Genomic DNA, 17,651 nt, shown 5'->3' with positions numbered 1-17,651 from the left:
TACTGTACTGTGTCTGCTGCTAATATAGACTGGATGATAATGAGATGTAGTATGTATAAAGAAGAAAGAAAAAAAAAACCACGGGTAGGTGGTATACAATTATGGATGGACTGCCGAGTGCCGACACAGAGGTAGCTACAGCCGTGAACTACCGTACTGTGTCTGCTGCGACTGGATGATAAATAATGATATAAAAAATATATATATATCACTACTGCAGCCGGACAGGTATATATTATATAATGACGGACCTGCTGGACACTGTCTGTCAGCAGAATGAGTTTTTTATTTTATAGAATAAAAAAACACCACACAAGTCACACGACGTGTGTTTAACTTTTACAGGCAGACATTCACAATACAATATAGTATACTATATACTGGTGGTCAGGTCACTGGTCAGTCACACTGGCAGTGGCACTCCTGCAGAAAAAAAGTGTGCACTGTTTAATTTTAATATGTACTCCTGGCTCCTGCTATAACCTAACTGCTCCCCAGTCTCCCCCACAATTAAGCTGTGTGAGCACAGTCAGATATTATACATAGATGATGCAGCAGCACACTGGGCTGAGCACAGATATGGTATGTGACCAGGGCTTAAAGTGGTCCTGGAGACGTGGTGGAACTCATGGAGGAGGACCATGGAGGCATCAGGACCTGAGGAAGGAGTAGGTGGCTGCAGCTCATCAGCAACTTTAGTGCCGCCTGTATCATCGATTGACGCAGATGATGGGGTGGGCTTTTCTGTTGGAATTACTATGCAGGGCAATGGAGATGGTGGAACTAGTCCCCCCTACCATCAGAGGTGGTGGAACTCAGTTAAATAATAATAAATAAATAATATAAAACTGCACTGGTGGTCACTGGTCAGTCACTAGTATAACTAACTAATACTATCAGCAAAATTCTGCACTCTCTGTCTGAGTACTCCTCCTAAGCTCCAGTAAATGAAGTGTCACTGTCTCACTCTGTCACTAGTATAACTAACTAATACTATCAGCAAAATTCTGCACTCTCTGTCTGAGTACTCCTCCTAAGCTCCAGTAAATGAAGTGTCACTGTCTCACTCTCACTCTCCTATCTATTTCTTCTCTAAACGGAGAGGACGCCAGCCACGTCCTCTCACTATCAATCTCAATGCACGTGTAAAATGGCGGCGACGCGCGGCTCCTTATATAGAATCCGAGTCTCGCGATAGAATCCGAGCCTCGCGAGAATCCGACAGCGTCATGATGACGTTCGGGCGCGCTCGGGTTAACCGAGCAAGGTGGGAAGATCCGAGTCGCTCGGATCCGTGTAAAAAAAGCTGAAGTTCGGGCGGGTTCGGATTCAGAGAAACCGAACCCGCTCATCTCTAAGAAAAATTACAGCTTTTTAGTCACCAGCCCGTCAAAATGACGGCCCAACATTCGGGCGCTGGCAGCTATGCGCGCCCGAACATAGCAACACTTTAATTGCTCCATCAGGCGCAATCTAGTGGCCACCAGCGCGCAAAACACTTGAATCCCCCCACAGAGGTGAGGAGCAGTGTTAGTTTTTATTATATAGGATGTTGTGAGACAAGTTGTTTTAATGTGCTCCAATGACGCATTTGTGGGGACATTTCTCTAGCAGAGGTCACAGAGCATATTTTGCCCCAAAAATCTGATTTTGACATATCCTCAGAAGTAGCTGAGGTTACTAGTTCACACTGACTTTATATGAAAAAAAAGTGGAGAGAGATAAAGGGGTCTATTTACTAAGCCTTGAAGATAGATAACGTGGAGAGAGATAAAGGGGTCTATTTACTAAGCCTTGAAGATAGATAACGTGGAGAGAGATAAAGGGGTCTATTTACTAAGCCTTGGAGAGAGATAAAGTACCAGCCAATCAGCTCCTAATTGCCATGTTACAGGCCGTGTTTGAAAAATGTCAGGAGCTGATTGGCTGGTACTTTATCTCTCTCCACATTATCACTCTCCTAAGCTTAGTATATCTGCCTTTAAGACATACATTTGGTTGAAAAGGTAGTATTGTTGGAGACTAAGGGGTATATTCAATAAGAGTCGGGTCCATTCCGACATGCAGTTATCGGAATGGACCCAACAACCCCTATTCAAAAAGCGGCCAAATCCGACTGTCGGATTTGTCCGTCCCCTGTGTCCTATCCTGCTGCTGACAGCGGCAAGGAAGCAGTGTGCGGCGGCCGGCGGGGGAGCAGTGTGAGGTGGCCAGCGGGGGGGGGGGAGCAGCATGCGGCGGCCGGCGAGGGGGAGCAGCATGAGGCGGCCGGCGGGGGAAGCAGTGTGAGGCGGCCGGTGGGGGACGCAGCGTGAGGCGGTCGGCGGGGGGAGCAGTGTGAGACGGCCGGTGGGGGGGGAGCAGCATGAGGCCGGCGGGGGTGCTTCCAGCGGCGGCCGGAACTGGCAGCAGGAGTGATGTCTGCGGCGGCGGGGGAGGCAATACAGGTACTACTCTCATCCCCGTAGCCCGCTGCACTGCTCCCCGTTTCCTCACCTCAATCCGACTTGTTTTCAAGTCGGATTGAGTTTGTCGGAAAGGGGGCCAAAACCTGTCGGATTTGGCCCCGTTTCCGACAGCAGCAGGTGGACCGGCGGGTATTCCGACGATCCACCTGCTTTCTGACAGCATTCCGACAAGTCGGGTTTCCCGACTTGTCAGAAAAAATGTGCCCCTATTGAAAAGGTCGGAACCCCTTCCGACCTATTCCAGTCGGAAACTGCCGTCTTTCCGACAAGACGGCGGTTTCAGACTCTTATTGAATACAGCCCTAACAGCTAATTTAAGTGAATACTGCCTCTGGTTGCCTCTCATTGGCTACACCAGAGGGTTATTGTAGGAGCTTTGAATCTGTGACATCTCAGGTTGCGGCTGCTTCAAGCTGCAGGTATCTTGAGAGAAAGCAACAGTCAACATTTCAAATAGTTTCAATTCAGGCAATATACCTACAGGCATCAGAAGGGTCCTTATGGGCAGGTTAATTTCAGCTGACAGGTAGGTTACAAAGTGTACAGTGCAATGTTCTGGTAACAGGAGAACGGGGGCTCCCCCTTACTTCAGATACCAACACTTTGTAAAGCCACCTGTTATATGAAATAAACAGTTCATAAGAGCCCACTAACACAATGGCTGAAGGAAAGAGCTGTGTAATTGTTGCTACTAGTGAACACTGATTGGGCCATTGCTAAGCTACAATATTCAAAGATGAAGTCACTTGTATATGTAGGCCCAGATTTATCAAGCCTTGGGGAGTAATAAATTGCCCTGTGATAAAGTACCAGCCATTCAGTTCTTAACTGCAATGTTACAGGCTGTGTTTGAAAAGCTGATTGGTTGGCACTTTATCACCATGCAATTTATCACTCTCCAAGTTTTGATAAATCTGGGCCATAGAATTATAATTGACAGGAATTTCGAAATATACAGTATATATAGGTCTGTCACCTGTATATTTTACTTCTAAAGATCAAGAAATACTCAGTAAAAATTGTATACTGTAGACTTATAGTTAATGTGGGCTTTCATGAGGAGGGAGGTTCATATTTTATGAGGAAAGAAAAAATGTCTGGAGCAGTCTACAAATGTCAGACAGTACATTGCAAAAGGAGAGAAAGGTTCTAACGCTTACTTATTTGGTTAACTGGAAAACCAATAGATGTACAGTAAAATATAAGTTTAAGTGATTAAAGAGTTTAAACTTGGTATATTTACATAGCCACACATGGTGTACATACATCAATTACAATACACACACTGTGGAATCTGGATTTTAATATTACTGCTGAGAGATTGTGTCTAATGAGGATTATTCCCAGTTGCCATCTCAGCATGAATAGCAAAATCCCTATTACACTGCATGACATAACATATATTATTTATACCATAGGGGTGCACTTGCAATGGATAAAAACACAGTTATCATGGTACTGATCTATTTTCTGTTCCACTTTTTATTATTATCCAGTATTTTCTAAATAAAGTGTCACAATCTATGGAACATATAACACTTAATTGTTTTCACTTACATTTGACTAGGAGGCAGGGTTACAGATCAGGAAGTTCCTCCTGAGAAATGTATAGTCCTCTGATTTCTCTCAATTTAATATACATCTCGGGCTATCATTGTCATTGGTACTCGTTCACATGGTCGACCATGTTATGGTCGACAGTCATTAGGTCGACCACTATTGGTCGACATTGACATGGTCGACACCTGAAAATGGTCGATGCATGAAAGGTCAACACATAAAAATGTCGACATGAGTTTTTTAACTTTTTTCTTTTGGGGAACTTTTCCATACTTTACGATCCACGTGGACTACGATTGGAACGGTAATCTGTACGGAGCGAAGCGGTAGCGGAGCGAAGGCACCATGCCCGAAGCATGGCGAGCGAAGCGAGTCATGCGAGGGGACGCGGTGCACTAATTGGGGTTCCCAGTCACTTTACGCAAAAAACGACACCCAAAAAAGAAAAAAAAACTCATGTCGACCTTTTCATGTGTCGACCTTTCACGTGTCGACAATTTTCATGTGTCGACCATGTGTCCATGTCGACCATGTCAATGTCGACTAATAGTGGTCGACCTAATGACTGTCGACCATAACATGGTCGACCATTCATACCGGAACCATTGTCATTGAGGCTTTTAAATAAATGAGAGATATTATGCATATGTTAATATGCATATATATATTTTTATGGTTGTTTTTGTCAATAATGTAAATGAGTTATTTCCCGCAATTAGCAAAACAATTCTCTTATACAGTACTTCTACACTGCCTATGGCATAAATATGTTTACATGACAATGTATATACTGTAACAATATGTAACAACACAGTTAGTGCACATAGAACACATATCTAGCAATGGAATATACCCTCTCACTTAATAAAAAACCCCATCAAAGTCAATTTGTTCCCCAAAATCATTTTGTTGCTACCATTAACTGTGGAAAGGGGTCTGTACTATTTTTTTTATCAAGGGATTGGCAGCAAACAGGGTTCCACTATTTCATGAAGAACCAAACCTATGAATACAACACTGGATTCCTTAACATAATATGACATTTATGTCTTTAAGTATATATCCAGAATTTATAAATTTATGTCTGTGTCACTTCAGGTATTATGGAATTAAAAGTCCCAGCCTGACTGCCCTGCCAAACACTGGGATTCAACAGGAATCATCCTATCTAATACATAGTGTGTATATATATATATATATATATATATATATAATTTTTTTTTTTTTTTTTTACTGCACAGAAGGGATACTACCCGTTAGTTAAATTGACATTGACATTTATGGCAATAGAGCGTTTAGGCCAGCATGATATACAGTGCAAAAGATGGCCATAACACTGGTAATTCATATTAATCTACACAAGATTCTTACTATTTACAACTAATCAACTTGGGTGTCTTGAAGGAGGGGCCCCCTGTAGTAACTGTGTATAGGAATAAACACATTAGCATTTTACAAGAGTTCTGCTATTTAATAGGTACCAAAAGCGTTATTTTGTTATGAGCACAACAGATGTACAATCCACTGAGTTTGCTGAGGTAGTGACTGGAGCATGCAGAAGAGATGCGGCTATTAAACAGGTACACAGTGGGGCTACTGTGTTAATTCTAGCTTTAGCTTCGATTTGAAGTAATGTGTTTAGCAGTGTAACATTTTTGAAAGTGCTTACCCGAGGGCCCTGATCACCTTGATCTCCCTGCAAAGGGGAAAGATGAGATGATAGTTCAACAATGACTCTGTGCTACCCCTCGATTCTCTCACAATGCTGGCTGTATGTCACAGGATTTATTATGCATTATTATGCTCCAGTGTAACATCAGCATAGATTTGCCATTCCACTTATACAATATATACAATAAAAGGGGCAGGAATAGGATATATTGATGTTGCAGTGCAACCAAGGGACTGTACAACAGCAGGGTATATATGGCTGAAGAGGTTGTCCTAGGGTAATATTTGAGCCACATCCAGTCCTATAATGACCTCTCTGGCCAGGTACGTTTCGCTGCTGTCCAGTCCCCTTGCCACAGTACAATAAACGTTGTGATGCAGGTGGGGTTTCTTTTACCCCATCAAGGTGTTACTACTGACCTTCTCACCCTTTGGACCAGGAGAACCCTGAAAAATAAAAACAAGAATAATAGTATATTTTAAAGTAATTAGCATTCATTCATAAGATGTTGTATTATGCATCATAGTGATAATTGTTATCTCTTTCATCACAGTAACATGGTCTAGTAGTAAATAACTAGTATACAAATTATATACCCCCTGATTTGGTTCATGTTAGATGGGCTTTGATTAAAAAAATGGGCAGTGTACGTATGTACATATTTGTGGTTTGGAAAGGAGAGGTAAAGGAACCAGAGTCTCTAAGGCTATGAATAAGCAGCAGACAGCAGTGCAATGATACTGCTGCAACTGCAAACAAATTTAAAATGGTATTCATAGCCTTGTCGGCTGGAAACGGGAAGATGAATATAAGAGATCTATCCCTGTGTCTACCAAGTGTGAACTATTATAGGTACCATATAGATGCCTGCCATTACTAACAAATCACTGGTAGTGGTGACTGATAGATACTCTGGTGTCTTTTCACTCTTAGGGGTAAATTTACTAAGATGAGAGTTCTATTTAAGTTTGGATGTTGCCCATAGCAACCAATCAGATTCTACTTCTCATTTATCTAGCACCTTCTAGAAGATAATACCTGGAATCTGATTGGTTGCTATGGGCAACATCCCATCTTGAATAGAACTCCCATCTTAGTAAATTTACCCCTTAGGGCATTATGAGATGCAGGAAGGGGGGACTCTTCCAGTGAGTTGGCTCATATTTTTAAAGGGCCAGTAAATTAAACCCAGGTTGGTTTTGCCTTTTAAATTATTACTGCTTTAAAAATATGAGCCAACTCAGCATAATCACACCCATACCTAATATATATAAGACTTAGGGACCGATTTCTCACCATCCGTATCCAAGGATGCAGATGGCATGTGATAAAATCGACCCAATCCGCACTGCGATAATTGATTACATCGCACGGATGTATCAATTATCGCATGCTGGGACAGACCTGTCATGACAATCCGCAACAGTATTGGGGTATTTTTTGGAAACAATACCCCGATGTCCTGGTGCACATGCACCATCACCACCGACATCGCCGCTGCTGCAGGGTTGACACCCCCCTGCGACTAGCCCACCCGCCCGCCGCGGCTTCCCCCCATGGTAAATATACTTACCAATCCAGGGAGCCGGTAATCGCTGCTCCTGCAGGGCTGCTGGGCATCAAATCCTGTGCACTGCTGTGACCATTGGTGCTGTAAAGTGAGCTGCCATTTTGCAGCATCATTTTACTGCACTGGTTGTCACAGCAGCGCACAGGAGTTCCCGATAACCGGCAGCCCGCACCGATCAACAGCTCCTGGGACTGGTACGTTTGTTTTTGGGTTTTTTTACCAATGACCAGCTTGTGATCACCGGAGCCCAGTCCCTGCACAGTTTTTTCTGCCAGTGGGCAAGGAAAGCTGTGCAGAAGTAGTAATCTTGCAGTGATCCCTGTGATAACGCAAGCTGGAGCTTGCGTAGAATTATCACAGGGCTCATTGCGGGGTTTATCACATTTTTTTTTTTTTGTAAATTCGACCCACATCAAAGCCCTAGTAAAAATAATGTTAATAAATAAGCCCCTCAGTCTGTTTTAAGTTGAATAATTAAATAATACCTCTACAGCACAGATAATGCAGCAGCAATACATTAGTTAAGCAAAACAACATCTAAAATAACTTAATGATACTTAAGAAAAGTAAGTAGGCTGCTATGCCAGTCTGTTCCATTTGCTTCAAGCACTACTTCCAAGCAGACGACATACTGAGCCTGATTCAGAGCATTGGGCGCAAGCGCTCTATGTAATACTTCTGTGTACGCATCCAGGAAGCACTGACCATAGCAAAATTGCATGGAGATCCATGCAATTTCAATGGCCGTTCCTAGGCAGTGTCTGGAGAGTGGCTAGAAACTATGGAGTGTCAGTGTTAGGGACGCAGTTCTACTGACACCAGTGGTCATGGTCCCATGGACACTCTGTACCTTCCATAGGCAAGTGCAATGTCTGAAAAATTTGATAAAGGTAACCTACTGTATTGAACCAGCCAGCTGTGTCAGCAGGCCTTGTGTGCATTCTAATTATTAAAGTAGTACAGTAAGTTTGTCTGTTACAATTATTACCATATTTACAATTAATACTGCCGGGCAACCTCTTGCATTGCAAGAGTAACAAACATAAACATAACTTTTTTTTGGCAAAGATAATTTGGATATACGATAACAATGTATCAGCAGGACATGATGCACCATTTGTACAGTACCTGCCTGATTCTGTCCGTCTGTAGTTAAGGATCAGCTCCTGCCTGAGTCACATGACATATTTTGCATGTGTTCAACTTTTATTGAAATTATTTCAAGAATGTTGCAAATTCAGATTTAAATAAAACTATTACTATCAGGACATGAAAGTGTGTGTTTTTTTGCACTTACTTGAGGTCCTGGTTGACCCTGCAAAATGATAAATATTATAGTTATAAATGCTCTCACAAAATGAATAAAAGTTACTAAACAATGTACAATGTAAAGGTACAATAACAGATAGAAAACGTTTTCTAACATTTGGCAAATCTTACTGACTGACATGCTTATGTTTGGTGCACTGTAGTACAACAAAGTACACTTCTAGCTTATGGACGTGTATTTTGAGAGCAGATAGCTGGGAGTATGTGTGCACTTTGAAGTACCAAGGCACATTGCATTACGTATTTGTGGCCTATTCAGCTTTGGCTGCAGAGGCAGGAGGCTACCTTAATCATGTGATGCCATGCCGCTGTTTAGAAATGCGCCTGCATGTTAGTGAGGGTGGAGGGGTGTTTCAGGACCCGGCATGTTAAAAGAGTTGTAGTTTTGCAATTTTTCGCAAAACTACAACTCAAGCTGGATTAGGCTCTTAGTACAAGTCAGCAATGAAGTCTAGCGTGTTTATTATTTTGTGCTAAATGATGTACAGTACAAGTGAATTTTGTCCATAATGTTGCTTAAAAAACATGCATAGTATCTATTATATTTGCCTTTTCTTTGTGATGCTTCCTTGTTATACAGTAGTATCAGGGACGGATGACGGACCACATGGGGCTGAAAATATTTTATGGGCCTATACTCAGAAGGAAGGACCTGTGACCATTGCTGTGTGGGTGTGGTCAGAGTGTTGTGTGGGTGTGGTCAGTGACATGTGGGCGTGTACACCCCCTACACTATCACACCCACTGCCTCAGAAAATACATAAAAATAGAGAAAATGCTGATTTTTTTGAGAAAACTAGAAATACAATTTTCATACTTATGATTTATGGCCGATCATGTGGACAGCTCGGTGGCTTGTTTTCATCGTACTGTCATGATGATGGGCCTATTTTTTGTGGAGGCCTGGAGATGTAGCTCCATCCACCCAATTGTTAATCTGGCCCTGTGTAGTATCATAAGGAAAATACTGTGCTTCTACATACAGTATCGTTCTAGTGACAAAATTATTTTTGTGCTGCACATAGAGAGAAGAGTGAAGACGCATGGAAATGGCAACTGGTTTTATAGGAAATACTTCAGCACATGTTTGCCTATTAAGGAACAATTCACACTCACAGTAATTTATTGTCAAGGCGCACACAGTGACTCAAAACCTGGTGATCATTTATATTGCTGATTAAAAGTCATTTGGATGCACAGATTGCCTTCTCTTTGACAGGTAGACCATATTACAAGGCTCTGGGGCATGAGGATGTGTCTGACAAGCTAAGATCACAAACAGCAGTTCACAAATGAGTGTAGTAGTATAAAGTACAGTAAATATTGCTTGCTGCTGCTCAATCAAATGTCAATATACAATAAAACAAAAAGACAGGTTTATTAGTAGAGTTGGGATTTGGGCTTATAGAAGCTGTTCATTTACAATAATGTAAATATAACTTTGCTGCAAATTTAAATATAGATTGCCTATAGGAATAAATAATATCAATATACAAGCTACTTGGTTGAGCAAGCTATGAAGCCATAAATACAAAAAGTTGTTGTACTCATAGTTTGATTTATTTGTTTACTGTATGTCTAATTTGGTACCATAGCACCCTGATACTACTTAGGCCTCCTGCTTAATTTCCATCCAATTTCTTATTCAGTTTATCCATTTACTTATGCCAGTACAATCTTCTTTATTATTGATTGCAGAGTTTGTGACCATCCATGGAGACAGAGTTACCATGGAGCGTAGCTAGCACTTAACAGGTGCTCCCTTAAGGGCCCCATGCATTAGGATGATAATGCCCGATTTCATCCGATTTCGGGCATTCAGCCCGATACATCGGATGAAATCGGGCATTTTGGAGGCGTTTCCAATCCGACCCGATGCGCATTCCCGTGAGCATTGGATCCCCCAGATTGCATGTGTTGCACGTTCAATCTGGTCCGACCCCGCAGGCATGGCTGGCATCGGCCAGGATTGCCCAAGATACATCGTATGCAAAAGGACAGCATACAATGTATCTTGGGCGATCCTTCTTCCCCGGGAGGCTGCCGGGGGTGATCGCCCGCATGTCAGACGGACATGTCGCGGTAGTGTATGGGGCCCTTTACACATACTCCCAACATTTCTAATGTAGCATTCAGGACACACAGCGCACATGTAGGCAGTGGGCAGTCCACTCCTATATGTGCTTAATGTGCTGCTCGCCCATTGGCTGCTCATACGTCCCAAGCAATCAGTCAAGCCTCAGCAGCCAGGGGGACGGAAGTGCACAATCCTCCTCACACAGTTATTTTTATTTATTTTTTCAAATATGTTTTTATTAAAAAAAAATCAATATTATGGTTACAATACCAAATGGGATCAAATATTACAAGTGATTACAAATGATAAGACCAATAGTACAGACATCTTACAATGAACTGAAAACAGTACCAATTATGGTAAAAAAAAAAAAAAAGAACTAGAATAATCAAAATAATGTAAATATGCTATCTTGGAACTCGAAAAAAAAGAAAAGAAGAAGAAAGGGGTTAAGGAAAATGAGAAAAAAAATAGAAAAGAGAAAGACAGAGAGATCGCCTGTAGCCCAACACTCCCCAAATATATAAATACTCCTCAGCCAAGTTGAACAAAAGGTTCAGACATAAATATTCGGGTCTCTTACCCCCACCCTGTTTTTCATTTCCCACAATCTCTCTCTCACTCTTATATACTGTAATTCATTTTCTCACTGACCTATAGTTTTCTACTATCCCTAGATAGTTACTATGCAACTTTACTTGACAACAGCTGAGATTGTGAACGGTTATGACATTTGGCATGCATATTTAACTTTGTTTGATCCATTGTTGTAGTGAGCTTGAATCACCTTGAGGGTGTTATGTGGGATGTTCTTCGCCTCGTGCACACACAAAACAGATTCTCTGTCCACACTACCAATGGCACATTTTGGGGTAAATTTACTAAGATTTAAGGCAGTACGATGGTGTAATGGTTAGCATTACTGCCTCACAGCACTGAGGTCATGGGTTCGATTCCCACCATGGCCCAACTGTGTGGAGTTTGTATATTCTCCCCTAACTTGCGTGGGTTTCCTCCGGGTACTCCAGTTTCCTCCCACAATCCAAAATTATACTGGTAGGTTAATTGGCTCCCAACAAAAATTAACCCTAGCATGAATGTGTGTGCGTGTACATGTGGTAGGGAATATAGATTGTAAGCTCCACTGGGGCAGGGACTGATGTGAATGGCCAAATATTCTCTGGAAAGCGCTGCAGAATATGTGTGCGCCATATAAATAACTGGTAATAAATAATAAAATAAGATGGGAGTTCTGTTTAAGATGGGATGTTGCCCATAACAACCAATCAGATTCTACTTCTCATTTATCTAGCACCTTCGAGAAGATAATACCTGGAATCTGATTGGTTGCTATGGACAACATCCCATCTTTAACAGAACTCCCATCTTAGTAAATTTACCCCTTAAAGTCAACAAAAACTAAAAAAAGTTATTTCTTTGATTGTAGGCCTAAGTCAAGTATTTACCTGTAACTTGGTTTACTATTACCTCTCCTCCTGCTATTAAAGCTTTAGCTGGGATGTTATCAATGTCTGGTACTTTTTCATTCTTCAGCTTTTTAATTGCTTTTCTTAGGGCCTAATTCACTATGGATTGCTATTGAGGCTGGGATAGCGATTTCAACAAATCTGCTATTGCAAAAAATCGCACGTGAAGAGCCGCCCAAAAAGGATAAAAGACGCCCACCGATACATTCACAAATCTGCATATGCATTAGCAGATTCGCAATGCATGGGCAAAATAGACATTTGTGGCTGACCCCAGCATACTCAAATCAATGACACTGCAGTCGCACCGGGTGCAACGGTCACTTTCTATTAATCAAAATACATACTCTTTACAATTCGGCTGCATAAGCAAGGCAATAGCATTTTGCCCTTCGCGCATGCGCAGTCTGCCGATAATCTCTCACTGTGTGGAAACTCACATTTGCAAATGGTAGTGAATCAGGCCCTTATTTAATCTGCATTTGGGGTTATCCATTATGTCACTACAATATTGAAGGTAATTGTTTCCAGTAACTCAGGATCTATATTTTCAGGCCTGGGGCAATTTTATAGGTGCTAAAAGTGTTCTTATCATCTTTCAAGATTCTCACATGTTGCTTTAATATGTTGGTCATTTAGATCTTTGATGTTCGTGTTGGAGGTTCTAAATGTTCAATTTGCAGCTGCATTATATGCTGTAAAGCAGCCTGAATCATGCTTTCTACTGGCCTCTTCCATTTCTTGGGCTTTTCCTTTCCACCATGCTTCTTTATCTGCTTTGAGTTGTTTTTTTAAATTTGTCTATTCAGATGCAGGTCGAGTTTATGGTTAATGTTTTTAACTTGCGCAAGTTCTTCCAAGTCTAAGGTGGTGTTAGAGATCCATGGTTTGATCTTTCTACGTTTAATTGGGCATGTCTGTCTGAGGGTATCATTGATTGCCAATTTTGTGTCAGTCCAGCTGTGGTTTACATAATCATTAAGTGATAGGGGTGAACCTGTTTTTGAGCAGAATTTGAACGTTCACCTTGGTATCGAGGTCTTTTAAGGCGTTGAAGTCTAAAATTGGTAAGGGGTTGAAGGCGTTTGGTGCTTTTAGGTGGATTTAGGCTTTGCTTGTACTAAATGATTTAATGATCTGATCCAATTGATGATCCACGCATTGCTCTCACGTTATGAAGGCACTCTGAAACCATTTTTGGATGAGGAAATAATCCAGCATAAATTTGCCTCTTCCATTATTGGAGAACCATGTTAAGAGATAGATTTGCGAGTGCTGGAACCAGGTATTACATATTGCAAGATTGTTGTGGTTGACAGATTTTGATGCGTAAGAGGCAGCTGGACCCTTGGCGAAAAGTGGTTTACCAACTCCTAACAAGGATTAGCTGAGACAGACTGATAGACAGACAGATGGAATAAGTGGTCTGTCTACAGCATATAAATAATTTGCTTTAAATACTGTTCTTCGAAAAGGAATAAGAGGCCTGCTTATAAAAGGTGACAGGGGGGCCTTCAAAATGTATCATTATTTGTCGCCACATATCGCAGCAATAAGGAATTCATTTTTTGAGGCAATTTATCAATGTACTCTTGTATAACTATCACTTCACGCATAGGTTTCAACCCAGCTGATCTACTGTGCACACACAGCTATTGGACATATGCAAATGTAAGCTACCAGAGAGGGAACCAATGATCCTGATCTGCAAAAACCTTGTGGGCTAAAATGACTAATACCATATCATGATGACCTTTGCTCTTGAAGTTTCAAAAACCTTGCCTTTCGCTGCTTAATAATAAGACCACAGTCGCCATTGAAAATAATGGGGACTGCAGTATTTTGCATTATTTTAGCAGTGTTGTGCATTACATAAATGAAAGCAGGAATGCAGGAGAAATGTTTGCTATCTCCTGCTCTTATCCATTACTATATTGCAGAGATACTAAAATCACGTGGATACTTCTATTCCCATGTGATGTATAGAGCCATAAAGCTTGCTAATATATACCCGGGCCTAAGTGAACTGTGTACCTAAGGAAATACATGGTGATTTCTTCATTTGTCCTTGAATACACTGAATGAAATGTGGGGTTTGGATAGAATGCCCTTCTACAGCTGCACAGAATACAACACATGGACACTACCAGCATTCCGCCATAGCAGACATGTGCATCCAACTACTCCTGCTAAATGGTGTATCCAATTACTAATTGAATTAACAGATATGTCTGTGACTGTGAACGCTCACGTTGTACTTCACGAATGCTATTCATTAACAGTATATAGACATGTAACACCTGTTATCATTGCTCATCATAAAACAGAGAGAGAAAAAAACATTAAATAACTCTTCTTGATCAAAGGGTTTATCCCTAAGCCTTTGTCGTTAATCATTAATACGATGGCTATCTACATTTTTTACTTACGGGAATTATCTGTGAAATCTTTGTGATTGACCATGAAAAAAAGTGACAAATTGCCCCAGAAAAGGCCAAAGCTGCGCACGTTTTAGGGATAAATGACGAGATTTACAGTTCTTTGTTGCAGATGCTTTCACTGTTAAATCATTGTATTTTGCAAACATCAACCTCAGGTCAATAAACAGAATGTAAAAGTTAAAGAACACAGAATTTTGATTTTATGCTCTTGAAATGAAATAGTGCTTTGCTGTGTTACCTAGAATTTAGGAGCCCAGTGAGGCCTCAGATCAATTTTTTCTTGGGAATTTATAACTATCTCTATTGACAGTTGTGTTGCTTTATTTTGACTTACTATACTTAGCATACAGCTAACGTTAAAGCAAAATATAAGTAGTTATTGCAGGCCAAACGACCCTATTCAGTAATGATTGCAAATTCTTTTTGTCCAAAAAGGCCTGTTCTTTGCTCTCACTGCTGTACAGGCCTAACGCCTATGCAATGAAGACAAATTTGGGAGCATAAGGGGGCTTGAGAGGCTAGGGTGGGCTCTCGGGTTCTTGGTAAGGTGCTCAGCAATGGTTTGTTCTGCCCATGTACCAAATATACATCTCAGCGTAAGCTAAAATTACTGTCCAATTTATATTCTGTTCTCACATTTTCCTATGGTTTTATAACAATTGTTCCATGTGAATTTCACTTTAGAATAGTAAAATATAATTGGCTGTTAATGCAGCAGACTACAAAAATATATGCAAGATATTATCATTTCTATCTCTCAATCACTGAATGCTGTAACATGTCATAAACACCAAGTAACAATAATATGTCCCTGGAGGAGTACTATAAAATTCTGGTCTTCTATTTATGTACAACATTTTGTATCATACATTATAATAATATAGTTGCTTCAAACACTTCCAGAAGTTATATAGTTATACAGTATGTTCCCAGCACCTTGTTCCAATATCCCCCTACCATACTGGCCATAATACACCTAGCCCAATACCCATCATAACACCCACCACACAAACCAGACTGTAAGCCTTTCAGTGTTGGGGGCGCTCTTCCCTCATTTCATTGACATCATTATAGTTCATTGCTTAATTTGTGTTTTACTGTCCGCTTTGTGGCCCTCATTCTGAGTTGATTGCTCGATAGCTGCTTTTAGCAGCAGTGCACTCCCTCTGGGAGTGTATCTTAGCTTAGCAAAAGTGCGAACGAAAGGTTAGCAGAACTGCTCGTAAAAATTTTCATGCAGTTTCTGAGCAGCTCCAAACCTACTCCTACCTTGCGATCACCTCAGTCAGTTTAGTTCCTGCTTTGACGTCACAAACACGCCCTGCGTTCGGCCAGCCACTCCCCCATTTCCCCAGGCACGCCTGCGTTTTTACCTGACACGCCTGCGTTTTTTAGCACACTTCCTGAAAACGGCCAGTTACCACCCAGAAACACCCACTTCCTGTCAATCACTCACCGATCAACAGAGCGACAGAAAAGCGTCGCTCCACCTTGTGTAAAACTGCATAGTTTTGTGTGAAAGTACTTCCCGCGTGCGTACTGCAGCCCGTACGCATGCTCAGAAACGCTGCTTTTTCACCTAATCGCCGCGCTGCGACCGAAAGCAGCTAGCATTCAACTCGGAATGAGGGCCTGTATTCTCTGATCTGCCACTCCACCTCAAATCTATTAGTCTTATTATTATTTGAGAAAAGCTCTGTCACCCTAACAGGGGACAGGGCTTCTCGCTATCTGTCAAGGGCTATCACTGTACTGTCTCTGGCAAAAGCTTTCCCAGATATTTAACAAGGATCATGGCAATATGTGTACCACTGCAAAACTTCTTATGCTGTTTCCCATTTCATGATGGTGATAGGAGGCGATATTAAATGAAAAAGTGCCTCATTTATTTATTACATTTATTTCTGTATTTATTTATTTAAATAAAGCATTTCTCTATTTAGAAGACCACCAAAATAATTATTGTTATTGTTATTATTGTCATGATTATTGTTGTTATTATTATTATTATTATTACTATTATTATTATTCTGATTAATAATAATAATAATAAATACGTTATACAGTATTATGCATGCACAAATGCGCCCACACTGGCCCGGGAAAGCTGTAAGATAGCCATTAATACTTTATCAGTTGTTAATCTATTGACACCTTTCTCTGGTGTACAGTCAGTTTGTCAACATTCAGTAGACGCATGCGCAGATGTACAAACCCAGAGGTCCACACATCGTGAAGGACAGCTCTTACAGCATGAGCTGTCCTTCATGATTTCCTTCATGCATATGGCGTTAGTAAATGGCGCTATTCATGCGGAGAGTGGCGGGATGCCAAATGCGAGGCTTGCTGCATTCCTCCCCTGGTTTTACTTGCACTTTATTTGAACTATACGTATATTGGGGGTTATTCCGAGTTGATCGCTTGCTAGCAACTTTTTGCTGGCTTGCGATCAAATAGTCACCGCCTATGGGTGAGTGTATTTTCGCTTTGCAAGTGTGCGAACGCGTGTGCTGCCGAGTGGGATGAAAATTTTTCGTGCAGTTTCTAAGTAGCTCTAGACTTACTCAGCCCTTCAGTGTGTCAGGTCCGGATTTGACGTCAGACACCCGCCCTGAAACCGACTGGACACGCCTGCGCTTTTCCAACCACTCCCTGAAAATGGTCAGTTGACACCCATAAACGCCCTCTTCCTGTCAATCACATGCGTTCGGCTGTGCGAATGGATTCTTCGTTAAATCCATCGATCAGCAACGAACCGCTTTGTACTCGTACGACGCGCCTGCAACTCAGAATGACCCCCATTGGGCGGGATGCAGCAAGTATCACATTTTGCTTGCAATGCATCCTGCTACTCTCCACATGAATAGCGATAAGAACTATCTTTCAGGATGAGTGGACTTCCGAATTTATGACCCAGGTGTCTGTCTGTGCATGTGTCTAGTGACGTGCACGATTGGATCCCTCTCAGCAGTGAAATGTGAAAGAAGCCTATAGGCTTCTATAGGACAACGCCATCTGAAGATGCGTTGCCCACCGGATCCAAGTCC

General features: G+C 41.5%; 1 protein-coding gene across 1 annotated transcript in view; it reads right to left on the bottom strand.

Annotated features, from left to right (window-relative positions):
* Positions 1-17,651, bottom strand: part of LOC135049880 (collagen alpha-1(XXV) chain-like) — a 267,395-nt gene that overhangs the window by 226,071 nt on the left and 23,673 nt on the right. The window contains exons 3-5 of the mRNA XM_063955838.1: positions 8,568-8,585; positions 6,120-6,146; positions 5,698-5,724 (exon numbers count right to left, since the gene is read on the bottom strand). Coding sequence (XP_063811908.1) covers positions 5,698-5,724; positions 6,120-6,146; positions 8,568-8,585 — 72 coding nt within the window. The remainder of the gene's footprint in view (positions 1-5,697; positions 5,725-6,119; positions 6,147-8,567; positions 8,586-17,651) is intronic.

Source organism: Pseudophryne corroboree, chromosome 1, assembly GCF_028390025.1.
Source record: "Pseudophryne corroboree isolate aPseCor3 chromosome 1, aPseCor3.hap2, whole genome shotgun sequence".
Classification (NCBI taxonomy): Eukaryota; Metazoa; Chordata; class Amphibia; order Anura; family Myobatrachidae; genus Pseudophryne; species Pseudophryne corroboree.
Note: the sequence above shows the minus strand (reverse complement) of the source record. Positions and strands in the feature narration are given on the sequence as shown.